Source organism: Egretta garzetta, unplaced genomic scaffold (assembly GCF_000687185.1).
Source record: "Egretta garzetta isolate BGI_Z169 unplaced genomic scaffold, ASM68718v1 scaffold397, whole genome shotgun sequence".
Taxonomy (NCBI): domain Eukaryota; kingdom Metazoa; phylum Chordata; class Aves; order Pelecaniformes; family Ardeidae; genus Egretta; species Egretta garzetta.
Genome location: NW_009260493.1, coordinates 10,098,257 through 10,116,061, shown reverse-complemented (window position 1 = coordinate 10,116,061; position 17,805 = coordinate 10,098,257). Strand labels below are relative to the sequence as shown.

General features: G+C 40.4%; 1 protein-coding gene across 1 annotated transcript in view; it reads left to right on the top strand.

Annotated features, from left to right (window-relative positions):
* Positions 1-17,431, top strand: part of LAMA2 (laminin subunit alpha 2) — a 296,182-nt gene extending 278,751 nt beyond the window's left edge. The window contains exons 59-67 of the mRNA XM_035899887.1: positions 143-347; positions 2,832-2,891; positions 5,357-5,469; positions 6,989-7,178; positions 9,665-9,820; positions 13,272-13,425; positions 13,786-13,916; positions 14,543-14,765; positions 17,274-17,431. Coding sequence (XP_035755780.1) covers positions 143-347; positions 2,832-2,891; positions 5,357-5,469; positions 6,989-7,178; positions 9,665-9,820; positions 13,272-13,425; positions 13,786-13,916; positions 14,543-14,765; positions 17,274-17,431 — 1,390 coding nt within the window. The remainder of the gene's footprint in view (positions 1-142; positions 348-2,831; positions 2,892-5,356; positions 5,470-6,988; positions 7,179-9,664; positions 9,821-13,271; positions 13,426-13,785; positions 13,917-14,542; positions 14,766-17,273) is intronic.
* Positions 17,432-17,805: the final 374 nt, after the last annotated feature.

Sequence of the window (17,805 nt, the reverse complement as noted above, 5' to 3'; positions counted from 1 at the left end):
TACCGAAAACAGATGGGATGAATCCTGGCTCTTGTGTCCTGTGAAGTGGAATTACACTGCAGCATATAGCTATTCTCTATAAATGGGTGGTAAAAAGGCAGAAAAACTAATAACAGACTTCAATTTCTTTCTGTGTTCTCAGCCCCATGGACTTTGCTCAACCCGTGTCCTTTGAAAATGCAGATATTGGCCGATGTCCCTCTCTAGAACCAGAAGTTAGGCCACCTGAGGATGAAGATAAACCAATCCACACAACAGTCCTGATCCAACCTGAGCCAGACACTAATGGGGAAAAAGAAGGACCCACTTCCCCTCCACCTCCCACACCATCTGTATCCTCAGCACTTGTAAGTGTAGATCACTTCACTCAGGTAAAGCTTGTAAAGTTTCTTTTCCCAGGCAAAATTGAAAAGCTAGCCATCAAGAATAATGAAGTCATTTGCAACAAAAATAGCAACAATTCAGCATATTGTAAAGGGAACACTTTGTTGCAGGTCAGTAAAACCTGTGGATAACGGAAAACTGGTTGATGTAATTTGCCTGGATTATCACAACAGTAATTTTAAGACCGATACAGCAGTAGAATTCCCTTTGACTTGCATGTGTAGCCCTAAACCCTTGCGCTTCAGGATGTAAGCCAAACAATTTCCAATTGGGGTTGGAAGGGAAATTTTCCTATGGGAAATCCATGTCATTATGCTATTTCCCATGCTGTTCTCTGAAGCACATGATAACAGCCATGTCAGTGACAGGATGGTGAACCAGGTAAACCAGAGTGGTCTGTTTGATATGGCAATTCCTCAGCTTCTGTTTTATAACTTTAGTCAGGAGACTTACAAATTTAAGAACTGAAACCCCCAGTCACTGCTAAACTGAGCTCAACTGTTCTTGCCAGAAATCTTAAATAGTTGGACAGTGGCAAGCAGTCTTGTACAATGAAAGAAGAAACTTCTGTCACAAAAGTAGATTTACAAGTTGATGCAACATTTTACTGTCCAGAAAAGATGTGTTTAGATACCTGAATATTAAACTGAATAATATACCCACTGGATGATCTTGGGGGGGAAATCCTTTGCATTTTGTAACACCTGTATGCAACCCACAGGTTTATGCAGGATCTAGTTCAGTATGGGTGAGGTTTCCAAACACTGTGAAAAGACTGCACATTTCCAAGTTAGGAGCCTATTTACAGTACCATAATTTACACTACCATAATAAGACAGTTTTGAGAAGTTAACAACCAGAATATTTAACTTCCCTTTTTATATATATTGAGTACAAAAGACTCAGTCATTTTTACACTTTCTCCCAGATTAGCTTCGTAAGATCTTTTAACCATCTGGGAAGATGCTCCCGCTCTGGGTCAGCTTTAATCTTCATTCCCATTTCATACCTCCTCTCTGACACAACATTAAAGAACACTGAGTTTGTTTGTAATGGATCTTTCTGTGTGACCTAGAGATTAAGATTATCAATTAATTGCATGAAGGCCACAAAAAAAAAAAAAAAAGTTGTGATTTTCAGTGAGTTGTCTGTAAGTCTGTCAGTTAGAGACAAAGGAACCTGATTTCATTGCTGTAGTCATTCCGTTACCTGACTCCTTTTCAGAATTTGTATCTGGCTTTCCTTGGAGATAGGTATGATTTCTAACAAACTTTACCTACAAAAAAATGGTACAAAAATTAGACCAAACCCCCTAACTTGTTAAGGTTCATTTTATATTTGATATTCATGGTCATCTTCATTGGCCAGGTATGCATGGCACAGCTTTATCTAGAAGGGCTAACCAGGCGCTACTGAAGTCTCCACAGCACATGCAGCCCCCTGTGTACCTGGAAGTGGGAGCGTGGCGTTCAAGATAGGCAAGCTCCATCCTAGTTATTACCCTGCCCCGAGCCCCAGAGTTATAGGCATCAGCCTTTGAATGCTCTAGGGCAGCATTTTTGACTCATTCCCACAAGGTGGAGTAGTTGTAACATGAGGGCTCCGATGCATCTTTTGGGAGTTGGAAGTAAGCAAATTTGCAGTATAGTAAAGCTACCATAGAAAGATAAGGAACCAGGCAACGGCAAGGTGAGGAGAGTTACCCAGTTTAATGCTCACTGTTGTGAAAGAGTGCAGTCATATTACAAAACAAAAACCACAGAAGCCCATGACAGAGCAAGTACACACTTTCTAAGACTCTAAGCACTAATTTTTAAATAGCAAAATTGAGAGGAATAGATCTACTCATTAATACCAGAAACTGGTCCCCTTGTAACTTGCTGAGGTTTGTATATCACATATCTAGAGCCATGATAACTTGAAACATGAGTTCAAAATAAAAATCTAAATAAAACACCCTTACTCCACTTTCTCTCTTGGAAAAAATGAAACTGTTTTAGTATTCTGAAGACTTGAAAATATTTTAAATAAGGCAAGCTTTTGGATATTACAAAATAAGTAGCTACAGTTTAATAATAAGATAGCACTCATATGACAATTAATTATACAGAAGCTCACTGTAGAAGGACTATATATGGAAAATATACAGCAGAAAAACTTATTTCCACATAGTAGGCTTAAATAAGGTATCTGTTCTACTTAGGTCCTTTTAGGACCTTTTTTGTTTCTGTTATCTATCTGCATATAAAAGGGAAGAAGAGTTCAATCCCAAATGAAAAAAAAAAACAAACCCTACCCTCTACTAAAGGCAAGACAAGATCTAGAAGTAGGACAGTTGGGAAATACACTGGTCACCAGTCTGCTGCTGCTGCTTGCTTTGGATGCCAAAATGTTTCTCTACATTGGGTAACTGCTGCTTCTGCCTCATGTTATTCACTGCTTCTCAGGATTCGTTTGCCACTGAAACGAAGAGCGCCGGCATTACTTCTGCGTTTGACTCCATGACGGTATCTTCCACTATTTCTCCATGCATTACTTGATTGTTTTATTAACACTATTCAAAGAACTGTGGGGACAGCTTCAGTGGTGCTCCCTTTTCCCCCTAATTGCTTTCTTTGTAATTGCTAATACAGCATTGCTTGTGGAGAATGTGTGACAGTCCACCAGTGGGTTTTTCTGTTCTTCATTTCCACTGTGATACACACCTGGCTTCTTGACTTACCAGTCAAGTCCCTGACAAGACTGAAGTAAAGTGCAGCTCAGGAGTTCAGTCTTGAGGCTCTCTGGTAATAAGGGAGATTATTAAGCAGGAAGGCTTAAACCCAGGCTGCCTGAAGGCCATTAATGAAAACAACAAAGCTGGGATATTTTAATATAGGCTGATGATCTATGCTTAGTTCACAGTCCTGTGAAGGCTGTAAAGCTGCCTGTCCTTGCATAAAGTGAAAGCAATCACAGGCTTCTGAATAAAACCTGGAAGTTCTTTAAGCATGCCCTACTGTTTGGCTTTTTTTTTTTTTCCTTTTACTGACATTTCCACATCAACCTAATAATTCTTCACTATTATCCATCAGTATTTATCAGTAAATAACCAGTGTATGCTTGCTGCGATTCCAGCCATCACAGCATGCTTGGCACTCTCCCCCACTCCTTGCCCTTCCTTGCAGTCCTGCTGGGATGAAGAAAAAAACTGCAGTGTTTGCTGATGCTGGGGGTGGGGGGGAGCAACTGAAGTGTCAGGGTGAGATCCTTTACTAACATATACCAGCCTAGGATTGAATTTACTGTCAGAATATGCCCTTCTACGATGTAATACGTAGAAGTGTACCACCGAAAAGTGCGTGTTAGTGTATTTCCAATTCTTTCCTGTTGTTCCAGTATCAGTAGTTAGTCCCTACCTTCAAATTTTAGCAAGCCCAAATGCTATTGAAAGTATAAGATATACGCAGTATTATTATTAATGTAGTTGTGAAAATTCTAGATAAACCTGTAAAACTTAAAATAATTAGAGATTTTACCCAGCATTAGGGGAATATGCTTTTTTTTTTTTTTTTTCTATTTGATGATCACTGGAAGACCCCTATCACACATTCAAAACTGGTACTGCTGAATTTTTCCCCATTTTGTTCCTTCCATTGCACATTGATGCGTATTTGTAATGCATGGTGTTCTACTCTGTCACATTCAAACCAGAGCATTCATTGTGGAAACTAATTTTTAGAAGTGCTCTATACTGTTGCGAAGCTCTTTGTGACATGTGAAAGCAAAAAATAAAACACTACTGAAAAACCGAGTGAGAGGGGGGAAAGAAATTTCCTCTTTGCGGCTGCAATCTCGGTGCCTGATGAGTCACTCGTGACATTTTCAAACTGTTTCCCAGAAAGAGCTCTTTGCCAGCGAGGCACCGCACCTTGTGCTTCGCAGGTCCCTGCTGAGTCAGGGCTCACATAGGAGACTGTCGCCAATCCAAAATGATATCAGCCACAGTGCTTAAAAACAGAGCTCACAGCTATCAAAGTTTGTTTTTTTCCCAGTGGTATTGTCCTGATGTTGTGTTGTGTTAGATCCTTTGAGTAGCTGCTTCACAATACTCTCAGCGGGAGGCAAAAGCTAGGCTTAAGTAGGAACTGGTAATTACCATGGTCTTGTATTGCCCCAGGCACCCCTATACAAGAGCTTTAGAGGGCCAGAGATTAAAAGACTTGGTGAAATTAAAGAGAGAAAATTATACCGGGCAGAAGATATTTTATCTTCCATTGTTGCAGCACTTCAAGATTAATAGAAGTGGAAGAGCCAGGGAGGGGGTTCTTTCTTTACCCCCTGGGTAATGTGTCTACGTTAGACAGCACAGGGCGTTCAACAGTTGTTACTTCTGTCCATCAGTTGTTCAGCTTCCCTTATTGTTTTGGGGGGACCTTCAACTGCACCGGGGGAAACAGCAGCACGTTAAACAAAGAAGACAATTGTAAAATGATATAAAGAAGTAAAATGGAGGACTCTTTGACAGGTGCAGCACCTGAAACTACTTTTTACTCATTATTTTTAAGGTGACTAGATTTCAAGCCGACAGCAAAGCATCCCTTTAAAACTCAAGTTCTGCTTCATTTCTGTAAGGGGGCATCTTACTGTGTAAAACTCAGTTATGTGAGCTAAGAGTACACTGAGCTGCCTGGAAATCACTTAAGACTCTTGTAAATGTCCACTGGTGGTATGAAAGCAGCAACGTTCATATATTACCTTTATTTGCTTTTACAGCCAGCTTAATGAGCTCTGCTTTTACATCAAGTTCCTGTCATACTGGTTTATAACTTTAGCTGATGTCATGAGACATCAACACACTGGAAAATTGCAGGGACAGTGTCTGGACTAGGTGGAATATTCTCAGTCCTGAGCAGCTGGAAGACTTCCAGCATGTGCACAGCTGAGATAGATCTAAAATATGAAGTTTGTGTGATCGTTGTATATTTTGCAGGATTCCTGTGCTGCTGACACAGAACCAGCTGTTTTGGAAGGTGGCAAGCAATTTGGTCTTTCAAGGAACAGTCACATTGCACTTGCATTTGATGACACCAAAGTGAAAAACAGGTATGTTATCTATTTCAGCAATGAGTTTTGATGGAATAATGTCAAAATAAAATGCCCTTCCTGGTGTTCTCAAAAGCATCTCCGAAAATTATGGGCATAATCTGAAAAAGATCACATCCCATGGCTAATTCATGTCATTAAGCAAACATAAAAAGCATTAAAGCATGAAATCTAGGCAGTGAAGTGCCCACCTAAGTAGCTCTCACAAAAACAGTTTACCACTTTGTTTGTAAAGGTTTGGGCACACACAGATCCCAGACTGATCTGCAGAAAAACAAACAGAAGAATGGAATCACTTCATGCAACTGAGTTCACAGGTTGCTTTTCTGGGAGAAACTTTCTTGGTTCAGTAACACGATAATTTCTTCTAATAAGCAAACCTTTTTATCCCTTTCCTCCACTAGTTAAGATCAAGCTTGCACAGTAAACAGGCAAAATGACATTGCTCTCCCAAAGTATAACAATATATACATATACATGTTGACATGCAAAGGAATTCCGAGAGCTACTTATAAAAATACAGGTGTTTTCAATGGATTTATGAAGCTATAACTTGTTAATTGTTCATTTTTGCTGTGACGGCACATGATCATTAACTAATGTGCCATGGTACGCCACTAAGCGGTTTTGCTGCCTTGTAGTTTACAAGTCCATCAGCTTCACACTTATTTTTACCTATAAAGGTGCTGTACTGCATATTTTTACATATGCTAATTTTAGAAAACTAGGAAAATAATTAAAAGAAACATGTAATCCTACAGTCCTTGCCTGTCTTCCTTTCAAATAGGAATCCTGGCCCGATCATTTTCATGCAATGATTTTTCACATTTATATTGTCAACTACTTTCAGGTACTGACTTTGCAGCTCAGATTGGGCTAGGTTAGTGATCTGCTGCTAGTATCTAGATAATCTAAATCATTTCTTCCCAGGTTCTTTGCTGTAGGGGAAGTTTTTGGCATTACTATTCTGTCCAAGGGGTCAGCAGGCCTCCTCAGACACACCCCCATTTTCTGTTGGGAGACACCAGAATACATGTTTTATATCCTGATTGTAAACTCTTCTCTCTGCATCTTTAAAAGTTTTGCAACCTGTCTTCAGGCAACACAACTCATTAGAAACTCAACATTTGCCAGCTGTCACCACAGCTCGCTCTTCTTTGTGAGCATTATGTTGTGGATGACGGATAACGCCGCTGGAATTTTACAAGCGCTGGGATTTTCTAGCAACTACAGCTGCAGCTGAGAATTGTATCTTGAAATTCTATGCCAATGTTGCACTTTTGTATTTCTGCAGTAAAGGGACTAATGAACACTCACATGTCGGGGATCAGATATGTGTGAAATGCAATTCACGTATAACCGAATTATCTTTCTTAAACCCTGATGGACAAGTAGAAGGAGTCACCAACTGTAAAATTTTGTTAGAGGAACACAAAAATGTAAAGCAGATAAACTTGTCTACTGTCTGACTCCGAGTATCTTTTTCTTTGTTCTGTTTTCCTGTTTGTTTGATTTTCAGGCTTACAATTGAATTGGAAGTCCGAACAACAGCTGATTCTGGCTTGCTGTTCTATATGGCCCGCATCAACCATGCTGATTTTGCTACAGTTCAGATAAAGAATGGACTGCCTTACTTCAGCTATGATCTGGGGAGTGGAGACACCAAGACCATGATTTCCAACAAAATAAATGACGGCCAGTGGCACAAGGTAGAATAGTCTCTAATGCTAAATTATTCTTTGTAATGCTGAGAGCTTTGTTTTGCCTTAAGATATTTGCAAAATGTAGTCCATACAAGCTAAACTTTACAGCTAGGATCTTCTGTAGTCTGCAAAACTTGTGCTTTCAGATTCACTATTTAGTACACAGTACATATTCCACTAACAAAAAAGTTAGGGCTGATCTTTGAGATTTCTCCTTCAGGAAGCACATCTTTCTGGACATATTTAGAATATGTCCCACGTATGGTAAGGAACTGCAGAAAATGTTCCTTCCTGCCTAATAGGGCTCAGGTGAGTTATCAGCTCATGATGATGGAATACATCATTAAAAACCAGTTGTTTCTATGTTAATAATGTCATTGTTCATCCATAATGCTAAGAGCAAAGGAAAAAAAAAAGTAACATTTAAGTAAATCTTCCCTGTATTATTAATTCAATTCGTTAGGGAATAAACATGATATCCATGGATGTATTTGGCAGCCCCTTCTGTGATTTTATGAGAGGAAGCATTTATATACAATGTTTGTGGCTTTCGGATGGTAAGGGAAGGAATAATACCACAGCCATGAAGTTTAGTATTTACTGGGCCAAGGACAACAGACACGTGGTATATTCATTAGGAAACATGCTTGAAGGCACCAATAAAGACAGAGAAGATGAGACTATATGTAACTATGTATTCAATTTATATACTATAAGAGACATTACATTTCGGGCAGATATTTGGAAAGTCACCATCCACATCTCTATCACCAAATGAGAAAAAAATCTAATTGCATTTTCTGTTACACTTGAATTGCTCTTACAAAACCCTCTTTGCAGTCATCCTTAGTCCCTCTCTGCTTCATTCCCACCCTGTTTTGCAGGAATTTTATTTCCACTGGATTTTTATAGATGAAGTTTTTGATGATAGCAAATGCTCCAAGCCAAGGTATTTCATGAGGGGAAAAAATAAAGTTGCGGTCATTATTTATCTGTTTTACATAATGCCTAGGAGCACTGCCAGTAGGCCAGGGCCCCTTTCTGCTAGACCCTCTATAGATACAGAACAGATGTGGTTTGCTCTTTTCGCTGTTTTCTCTATATTCTGAGAGAAACTAACTGGAGCATAAATTTCTTAATGGAAAACTGTGCTATTTGGACATGCAGCTTGGCACTCTGCAAGACAGACAACTTTGCTGTAGGTCCCATTTTTTGTAGGAGAGAATAGAGACAAAATCCAACGTCACAGTTCCCCAAAAGCAAAGGGAAGTCCATTTTGGGAGGGGGAAAAAGGCAACCTCTTTAAGAAAAGACCACAGCCTCTGATTTTTAAGAAAGCAGGGGCTTCTCCTTGTAGTAATCCTTTTAGTGAGAACCTTTTCTCCATTTGAAATGGTTTAGGTTGAAACGTTTCCATCAGTCCTGCAGAAGCCAGGGCACCAATCAAACCTTCCTGCCAGGATCCGTTACAGTGCCACATCGTGCTGCTGCTCTCTCTTTAGGTCCTCTGGGGCTTCTCCCAGTTCCTGTCCCACTCACCAATCCTCCTTCTGCCCAAGGTGTAAATTGTCCATCTCAAATTTACAGTTGTCTGTAAACACCAAGCTCAGTCCCTTGCCCTCAGGCTACCCCTTGTCAGCGTTCAGTCATTGCCACGGCAAGAGAGATGGGCTGCTGCCACACCAAAGCAGAAGCTGCCACGTTAGAGAAAAGCCACAGAAAAATGCTGTTTCTCTCTCTCTGCTACTCTGGCGAGCTAACTACTGTGCTGGTTAGAAATCGGCTACTATGCATGTTGCATTTCACATTTTATCCCTTTTTATACAGAACCACTATGATACCGATTTGTAGAAGTTTCAGTAGAAACCTTTGTAAAGAAATCAGCCTACAGTTGTTGGGGTAGAATTTCCTCAACATTTCAGCAATTGCACTTTCTCCATGTGATTCACAGCCCATTTGTCTGAACTGAAGCCATAATACCAACAGAGCATAGTTGGTATTATATTTACTCTAACATGAACTATGATCTGAGGCACGTCCAAACTAGGGGAATCATAAACTCAATATCGTCCGCAAACATGTGCTGTAATAAAGGTTTGCAACCAGTGCCATTAACATTCAGCATTTGCTATTCCCAGTACTTAAAATTTCTGACTCCAGGAAAAACAATATTGTGGTGTGCCTAAGATAGTAACAACAAAGGTTTTTAAAGGAACCCCAAGTCCTTTCAGTAATTCTAATAAATAATAATAGTCATGATGCCTCCCGACCCAGAGCTAATTAGAAGGCAGTCATATGTTTACACAAAACCTCGCACAGGAGCTCTGTTCCATGAACTTTATCCGCAGGTGATGCCACGATACTTCTGCTAACCACTCCTACTACTTTCTCCCGTATTGTTATGTGTTTTTTACTGTAAGGCTACTTATAATCTGGAAATGTTTTGCTGTCAGAAAGCTATCTGTAATTATACGGCATTTGTGTGTCTCTAGATAAAAGTCACTCGAACCAAGCAAGAAGGAACCCTTATAGTAGATGATGTTTCAAACAGGACTGTTAGCCCCAAGAAGGCTGATATATTGGATGTTGTAGGAATGTTGTATGTTGGAGGATTACCCATTAACTACACAACTAGAAGAATTGGTCCGGTAAGCAAGTTTGTTTAAGTTATCTTACATTCATTAAGTGTGTCTTGATTGGTACCAATGTCTTCCCAGTTTTGTTTCATTTTGCTTTTCCCTCAGACTGCTTAAGAATAGGGATAAAATGGACCTTACTGGAGGTATACTACATTCTTTCAGCAGAAAGATCTGACCCAGAATCCAGATAAATAAATAGCAGAGTTAGTTACTGTTATGGAAAAGTAGAAAGAACCATACAGTTATATCCACTTGGATCACTGCACAGCTTGAGTATAAGGTCCTGAATACTGCTTGCCCTTTCTCTTGGCTGTAATTCATCTAGCAATAAGTGTTAATAAACAGTGAAAGCGTCTCCTAAGAGAAGCAGTAGAAGCCAAAATTACCCTGGACAAAGTACCCAGTAGGACTGCTGCTTACTGTAGTAATTGGGTCAGTGTTGTTATTACTAAACTAGGAGATAATGTATTTTGAAGGCCATGAAAACTCTGTTTTCCTCTTTCTGTTTCCAAATCAAATGCGTACAGTTCAGTTTATCACTGTTTCAGTCTAAGGGCCCAGCTTCCATGCTGACACAGAAGATGCCTTGACAAACAGAGAGCCCAGGGAGGTGAATATCATTTGGCCTATGTCTTGTAGGATTAACTAGGAACACTGTATTCCTTCACCCAGGCCATTTACCGCATCTAACTGTGCTACTCCATGATGTCAGTCATCTCACTTCCCTGCTGCTCTCCCACCCCCCAAGATATGCCAGAATCAGAGAAAACCTCTTCCCTGCATTATTTTTCCTCTGCGCAGAGGGGTCTTTCAAAGGAGAAGCCAGAACCTGAGTGAACTTAATTATAGCAAACAAATTAGGCATATTGTACAGCACAATGTGGTGAAAAAACTGGAATGTTAGTAGGAGTAAAGAGGAGGCAAAAGCACAGATTCCTGGAAGGAAACTCAAAGAAACTGCACATGGGTAAATAACATTCTAGTCAGGTGATTATGGAATGGCGAATACTAGTATATAGACAGGCAAGAGTCCACTAGTTTGGGTGGACAAAATAAATGCAGAAAAGGAATTCCTAGATCCTGCTTAAACAAGTCATTATAATAACTCGTGGATTGGGAATAAAGGGGAAGAGTCACCACTCTAAATCTGAGAGTCATGTTCCATAAGGATAACTGGCCTGTAAGATCGTATTTCTTAGCAAATTTTGGATTGTGCAGAAAGACCTAATTGTGCAGAAAGCCCAAATTCAGGCAAATCTACTGATATTTTGGATTTCCCAAACCAGATCTGAGGCACTGAAAGACAAAAGCAATACTTAACTACCCACAGAATATAATTCCTAATACTTTCAAATTATGCTCTTGGAAATAAATCTGCAATTTACAAATACTCATCTAAGGAGAAAGGTACTACTAAATCCTTACCTATTGCTCCTTGTCAGAAGTAATGGAGGGAACCCATGCAGATAAATGGCTCAGTCTGGCAATAACAGTCATGTCAGATCCTGACAATCTTATGCGCTTTGGGATTTAAATGAAGCTGTGACTTCAAATGTCATTCACTGAAGGTAAAAAGCCAGTGCTTGCCTTTCAGTCATACGCCGCATGATGTATTAATAGAGTGTTGTGTTGTAGGCTTGCTTCATGTGAAGGCTCTGAAGCAAAGTAACTTGAAAGCACGTATTATCATAGTTAGGGCTTTCTGCTAAACACACATCAGCCTTTTTAGACACTTATCTGATACATAACCGTAGGTGGGCTGGCTTCCCATTCAGTGCAGAAGACTGATACCTACTTATTTGGCTTCAGCAGACGTCACATTTTAAGCACTCAAAAATCTGCTTTCAGCAAAAGATGTTATATTGCCTGTTACCGTGCTGAAGTATAACCAGATTTGGTTTTCCATAAGGAAAGTGAAATTTTAAAGTTAGAGAATATTACCAAGTTGTCTACAAATCTTGCATTTCTATGATTTATTCTCACAGCGAAGATGGCAAGATTTGTTCTCTTTTGGGGCTTTTTTTGGTAACAAAGCTTGTTGATCTGGAGATGACTTGAACTTAGAATTTTGAAAAAGGTCTATTTATGAAGAAGCTGGCAGAAAGCATTGCTCAGCTCAGAGATTAATTTATTCACTGATATTGCTCAAATTTTCATGAAAAGATTGTACAGGTATACTTAGCAGTAATAAGCTATATAATTCCACGGTACATCCAGCTTTGATTTAGAAGGAAAGAAATTCTTTGGAAACTCAAGTTACTAGTCAGGATATTGTTAGAGGAGGTGGTGTGCAGAGTCAAGACTTCCCTCTGCAGGTGTGCCTTTCTCCTTTCTGTGGTTATATGTATTTCTATGCTGTATTTTATATGCTGATTTTTATTTTCCTCCTTCCTACTGCATTGCTTGTGAATATCTTCCTTTTCTTCCTCAAAGTACATGTTTATCATTTTCCTCTCTCCCACCTATATCAGGGATATAAATTTTCCTAACTCTAAGTCAAAGATCAAAGCCTTTGTCTAAAGCAGAGAACCAAAATGCAGGTGCTGCATGCCTCAGAGAGGAGAGGGAGGGAGAGCTCTGGGGGCTCACGGGGCGGGGGAAGATGCCAGTGGCTCTCAGGGGTCCCACTGGGATGCACTGCTCACACAGCTGAGCCCTGGGGCAAGCCAGGGGGGAGCCTGGCCAGCCCCTCACTCCTGCCCCAGGCAGGATCTCACTTACTTATACCCCCGGTTTAAGTGTGCATATAAAGTCACAGTAATGTGCTCCCAGTGCAGAAGCCAAACTGGAGCTGCAGTTTGCTACCCTGCGCGGGAGCCCCCATATACCCAAGCACATCCCCCGCCTCCACCTGCCTCTCTGGCCAACAGAGTGACCCTTGTCACTGTGGCCACCAGCCCTACATATGGTTATTATACAAAGGACTATGTATGGTCAACAACCTTTACATAGGGGCTTTGTTCATTTTAGTCGCTATGTACCTGCATCAGCTCCGTCTTAACATACAACATTAGGCCCATAGTAAAGTGATTTGGGGAGGAGGGAAAACCCAGTAGCCCAGAGAACTATACCCAGTATCTTCATCTGCTCGCAAACCCCATAACCTAGTCAATTAAAAAGGTAAAGTATAGGCCATTAAATTCCTGCATTGCTGATGTAATTTGCTATGTTTCATTATGCAGTGTATTATTTTATGTCCCCACCATTAAGCCAAATAGATGTGACTCAGATCACATCCCTGAAAAGTAGTGTAATTCATCCTCACTATGACTGAGATTAGATTCCAATTACAATCAGATATTAAGGACTAGCCATGTAAAATTCAAGTTTTATTCAGCTCGATAAATCCACTAGAGAAGCAGAGGAAAGGTACTTTTTGATGACATACTTTAGGCTTTCATTCTGAGCATTTCAGCTTGCTTTGCACAGTTATACATTTTGTTTGAAATATTGGCTGCAGGTCACCTATAGCATCGATGGCTGCATCAGAAGTTTTAAAATGACAGAATCACCTGTTGACCTGGATAATCCAACTTCCAGCTTCAATGTTGGAAAATGCTTTGTCACTGCACAGAAAGGAACATACTTCGATGGAACAGGCTTTGCCAAAACAGGTAATGAACAGCAATTCTGCTGATAGGCAAAGAACAGAGAAAGAGGAGATGCTGCTTTCAAAAACTTCAAGTGCTACCTAACTCCCGCTGAGTGGAGGCAAAGAGAGACCAATACTTGAAACTCTTACTGATCGCTTCTAGTTATCTTGCCTAAGGGCAGACTGTATGACTTTCTAGCGAGGTCTCACACTAAGCACAGCCACCATAAGAGTTACTTCCATGATTTTGCATGAAATGGAGTGCATTAGTAATGCTGAGTTAGTTACCATGCATTACTGGCACCGCACTTTGTGCGATTATTAGGAATAATGTACTAAATGCTTTTCTTCATTTTATTATGCTTCCCCTTTTCTCTCCAAGTTGGTGCATACAAAGTGGGAACAGACCTGCTCGTGGAATTTGAATTCCGTACAACACGAATGAACGGTGTTCTCCTAGGCGTCAGCAGCCAGAAAATGGATGGGCTTGGCATCGAATTGGTGGATGGAAAAGTGAGTAGCAAAGTATTTTTGGCTCTTTATAAAGACTGGTTTTAGAAAGCACGGGTAGTTTAAATGCAAGCTTACTACATCTATCTCAAGGCATCTCAGTCAATACCAGGGCTCTCCTTTATGCAGCACTTGCCACTTCCCATATATCAAGAGGCTCTTACACTTTTGAAAAGATATTTTAAAAGATTCCATAACATTTGGGTTTCCTAAAACTGCAACATCAGGACTTAAATCAGTGTGAACATTAAAAGTTTTGAGGAAAGGCTTTGCCATTATTAATACTAGTTTCTTGTGTATATCTTTTATTTCAGAGTCTGGAAAACCAGTCAGTAATCTACCACTATAAAGAGCTTGGGGGGGGGGATGAAACACCCCAAAACTAAGAAAAAAAAAAAAAAAAATTACAACCTATGCAACAATTTTGTGGATTTCCACTAGTTTTTTATCTCAGTGACATAACCCAGATCCCAGAGAGACAGCAATCCACATAGAACCGGGTATTAAATTAGAGCATTAGTGTGAGCAGTCAGAGCAGGTTGACTCTAGATAAACAAAACAAAACAAAAAAACCCCAAAACTATAGAACTGTTCTGAGAACTCACGGACTTCCATGTCACGCTTTGCAGGTGATGTTTCACGTTGACAATGGTGCTGGCCGCTTCTCTGCTATCTATGAGCCCGAGGCACCAGGCAGCTTGTGTGATGGCCAGTGGCACAAGGTTCTTGCAAACAAGATCAAACACCGTTTAGAGCTGACTGTGGATGACAGACAGGTGGATGGTAACAGCCCAAACAGGGCCTCCACCTCAGCAGACACTAACGACCCCGTCTTTGTTGGAGGATATCCTGGTGAGCGTTTAACACACAAATTATGCTTTACTTATGCTCTAGGAACGCTGCCTTGGTAATGTCTTACATGCAGTTAGGGCTAGTATGCTCAAGATGATGGGGTAGGACTGTCCAAGTTTGTATCGGCTGGCATGGATGCTCATTTCTGCATCCAGCTGCATTTCAGAACAAGAAGTTCTGCAGCACCAAGGGAATCCCACAGATCCCCCTGCCTGGTTTCAAATGTAAGCACTGTCACAGAGGAGCAGGCAGACTTTCTGCCTTCTGCCACGCCCCTCCCCGCCCCCCCCAGCATCCCTCTTAAAACTTTCTGTTTAGTAACAGCACAATACTTACGTTTCAATAGTAACAGCATTTGGCAAATTTATATTTAACTAAAGCATGCATATGTGTGCTTGGCGGGGGCAGGGCGCTCAGTGTAAATCAGCCTGTAAAACCTGAGGAACTGAGGAATGTGGACAACAGCTTGCACAGAGAGGTGAGAGGACACCATCTCTTTCTGATTAATGTCTTTGCTCGTGGTCTGGTGGTTTTTAAAGGAAAAAAAATAGTCAAAATTTGCTGTTCGGTATTCTGGAAGCCCTCAAGAGAACTTGCCTCATGCAGAGGTAACTGAACAGGATGCAGAACTGGGCTGAGCTCTGTGGCTTGCTTCATCTTGCACTAAACCAATAATGAATGCTAGTATTTATGTGTTCATAGCCTATCAATAAGTTTATCTAATGGCAGTTTACTTTCTGAAAACGCCGTTAAGATGTTTGCAAAGTGCCAATTTTGTTGCATTTTTAATAAAGTTTCCCTCTAGTTTGCAAACAAAAAAGCTGAGTATGTTTGCAGTGTGTGTCTGCTCTTGTGCATACTGAGGTCAATGGCAAGACACCTCTTGAGTTAATTCCTAAATTATTTTCTGGAAGCTGCTGTTCCCCCCACTCTAATGTGTGATACAGTGCATCCAAAAAGCCTTCTCTCTCAAGCTTCAGAACATTTTCAAAAATGTTCTTGATACTGAGATATGAGAGTTGTCCTTCAGTCACAGTGACTATTGATAAGGACCAACAACTCTGTGCCAGAAGGAAAACAGCTTTGTGGCAGCCTTTTTATAACAAAACATGATTCTTGCATAGGAGCTCTCACTAAAGAAACACTGCAGATGGAGCTACTATCTTGTTCTGAACTGTGTATCAAGAGGAAACAGCAAGAGAAACAAATGGCAGTAACACTGCAATCTGTACAAAACAAGCCTACACTTACATCATGTTGAAGTGATATTCCTGAGTTCAGCCACATGGCAAGTTATGAAATGATTTAATAAACTTACATGCACATTTAAACACCTCACACTTCTCCTGCTGTCTAGTCTAGCTCATCCAAGATCTGTTTTAACATTCACAATACCTAGACAGCCTCATCACAAATTTAAAACACAGTATCAGAGGATTTTGTAAAATTAGTAAGCATTTGTAGTTTCCAATTCTCTTGAGGCTTGTCCTGGCTGCATAAACAGTGCAAAACAGTTGTAAACCAGCTAGAATTAGCTGGTGGAGCATTTCCTGTGCAGAGAAACTTTTCACCGCCAGACCGTGAGCAAGGATATAAATTCCTGGCTACCCATAAAAAGCCATTACTCATGTCTTACTATCACTGTGCAAGGAGGGACAGATGGATTCAACCACCTCATCCTCTGTGAAACAGCATAATGCTATGGCCAGTCAGTCCTCTACAGGTGTAAAGTTGTTTCCGCAATCCTTACTTTATCAGTCACATAGATTTGTATCAAAGTGCATCCTTGTAGCCACTTTTTCACTCGGAAGAACACTGAGAAACAAGTTGGGCCATGAATTTCAAGCAGCTGATAAATATTTCCAGCTTCCCAGTCAAACTAACCCTCACGTCTATCATCTGGTCACACTAGAATAGTTCCCTCCTTCTTCAGTGGAAGAAATGTACTCAAATCCCTGGCTTTACAATTGGCAAGAAAAAAAAAAATCAGAATGCTTGAAAACTCTCAAAGCCATTCCTTAATGACACATGAAGTCCATACTGAGGAACTGGCTTTCCCATGATGTTAGGGTTGAGAACTGCATCCAATGTTGGTCTTTTTTTTGCTCTGTTGTTACTCTCTGGATAAATAGCTTAAGAAGTTGGAGATCTGCAGGATGAGCATGTATGCATCATACACCATTTGTAGGCAGCAAGCTGCCATTTGGTCATTTTCCTTGATTTCTTCTATGTCACTTAACTGAGTTACCTGGTTTACAATGCTAGTTTAAATGTGTTCAGATTCTGCCACTGCCATGCCAGGACAGAAGAAGACTGGATTGTTACCACTAAGATAAGCATTTATCACGTTGACTCATAATGTTTGTAATTTTTTGAATGAAGAAGGTATAGAGCAAATAAAAAATATTGCTGGGGACATCTGTTTTCCTGCAGGACTCTTCAAGAACAAACTTAAGTATCAACTCAGACTTAAATAATTCCTTTTGCCTTTTTTTTCCACTCCTTCAGATGGTGTGACCCAGTTTGGGCTGACCACTAATATCCGTTTCAAAGGATGTATCCGATTCCTGAAGCTCACCAAGGGTACTGCTAAACCTCAAGAGATTAACTTCAGCAAAGCTTTGGAGCTGAAGGGTGTTCAACCACTGTCGTGCCCTGTAAACTAGCTGTCATTCAACTGATATGGGTCTGTTTATATAAGCAATTCAGTTTTAAAAAGGAAAAAAAAAATCTCTATATACATTGCATTCATAATAAAGTGTCTTTATGCAAGTATTTTAGCAGTGTTTGTGGTATATTCAAATGGTAAGTTCAAGGTACCTCCCAAGAATGCAAGAACTAATCCTTTCCCTCCACCCACCCACCCCCATCCTTAAGGAAGTAGAATAATCATTTTTATCTCTCTCTTTCCTTGTAGCATGAAATGGAAGTGTTTCATCATTCTTCTGATGAGTGAGGCCACATATTATGCAGGGTGTCCCTTTACTGTGGAACTTAGAATCGTAGAACATCTCAAGTTGGAAGGGACCCATAAGGATCA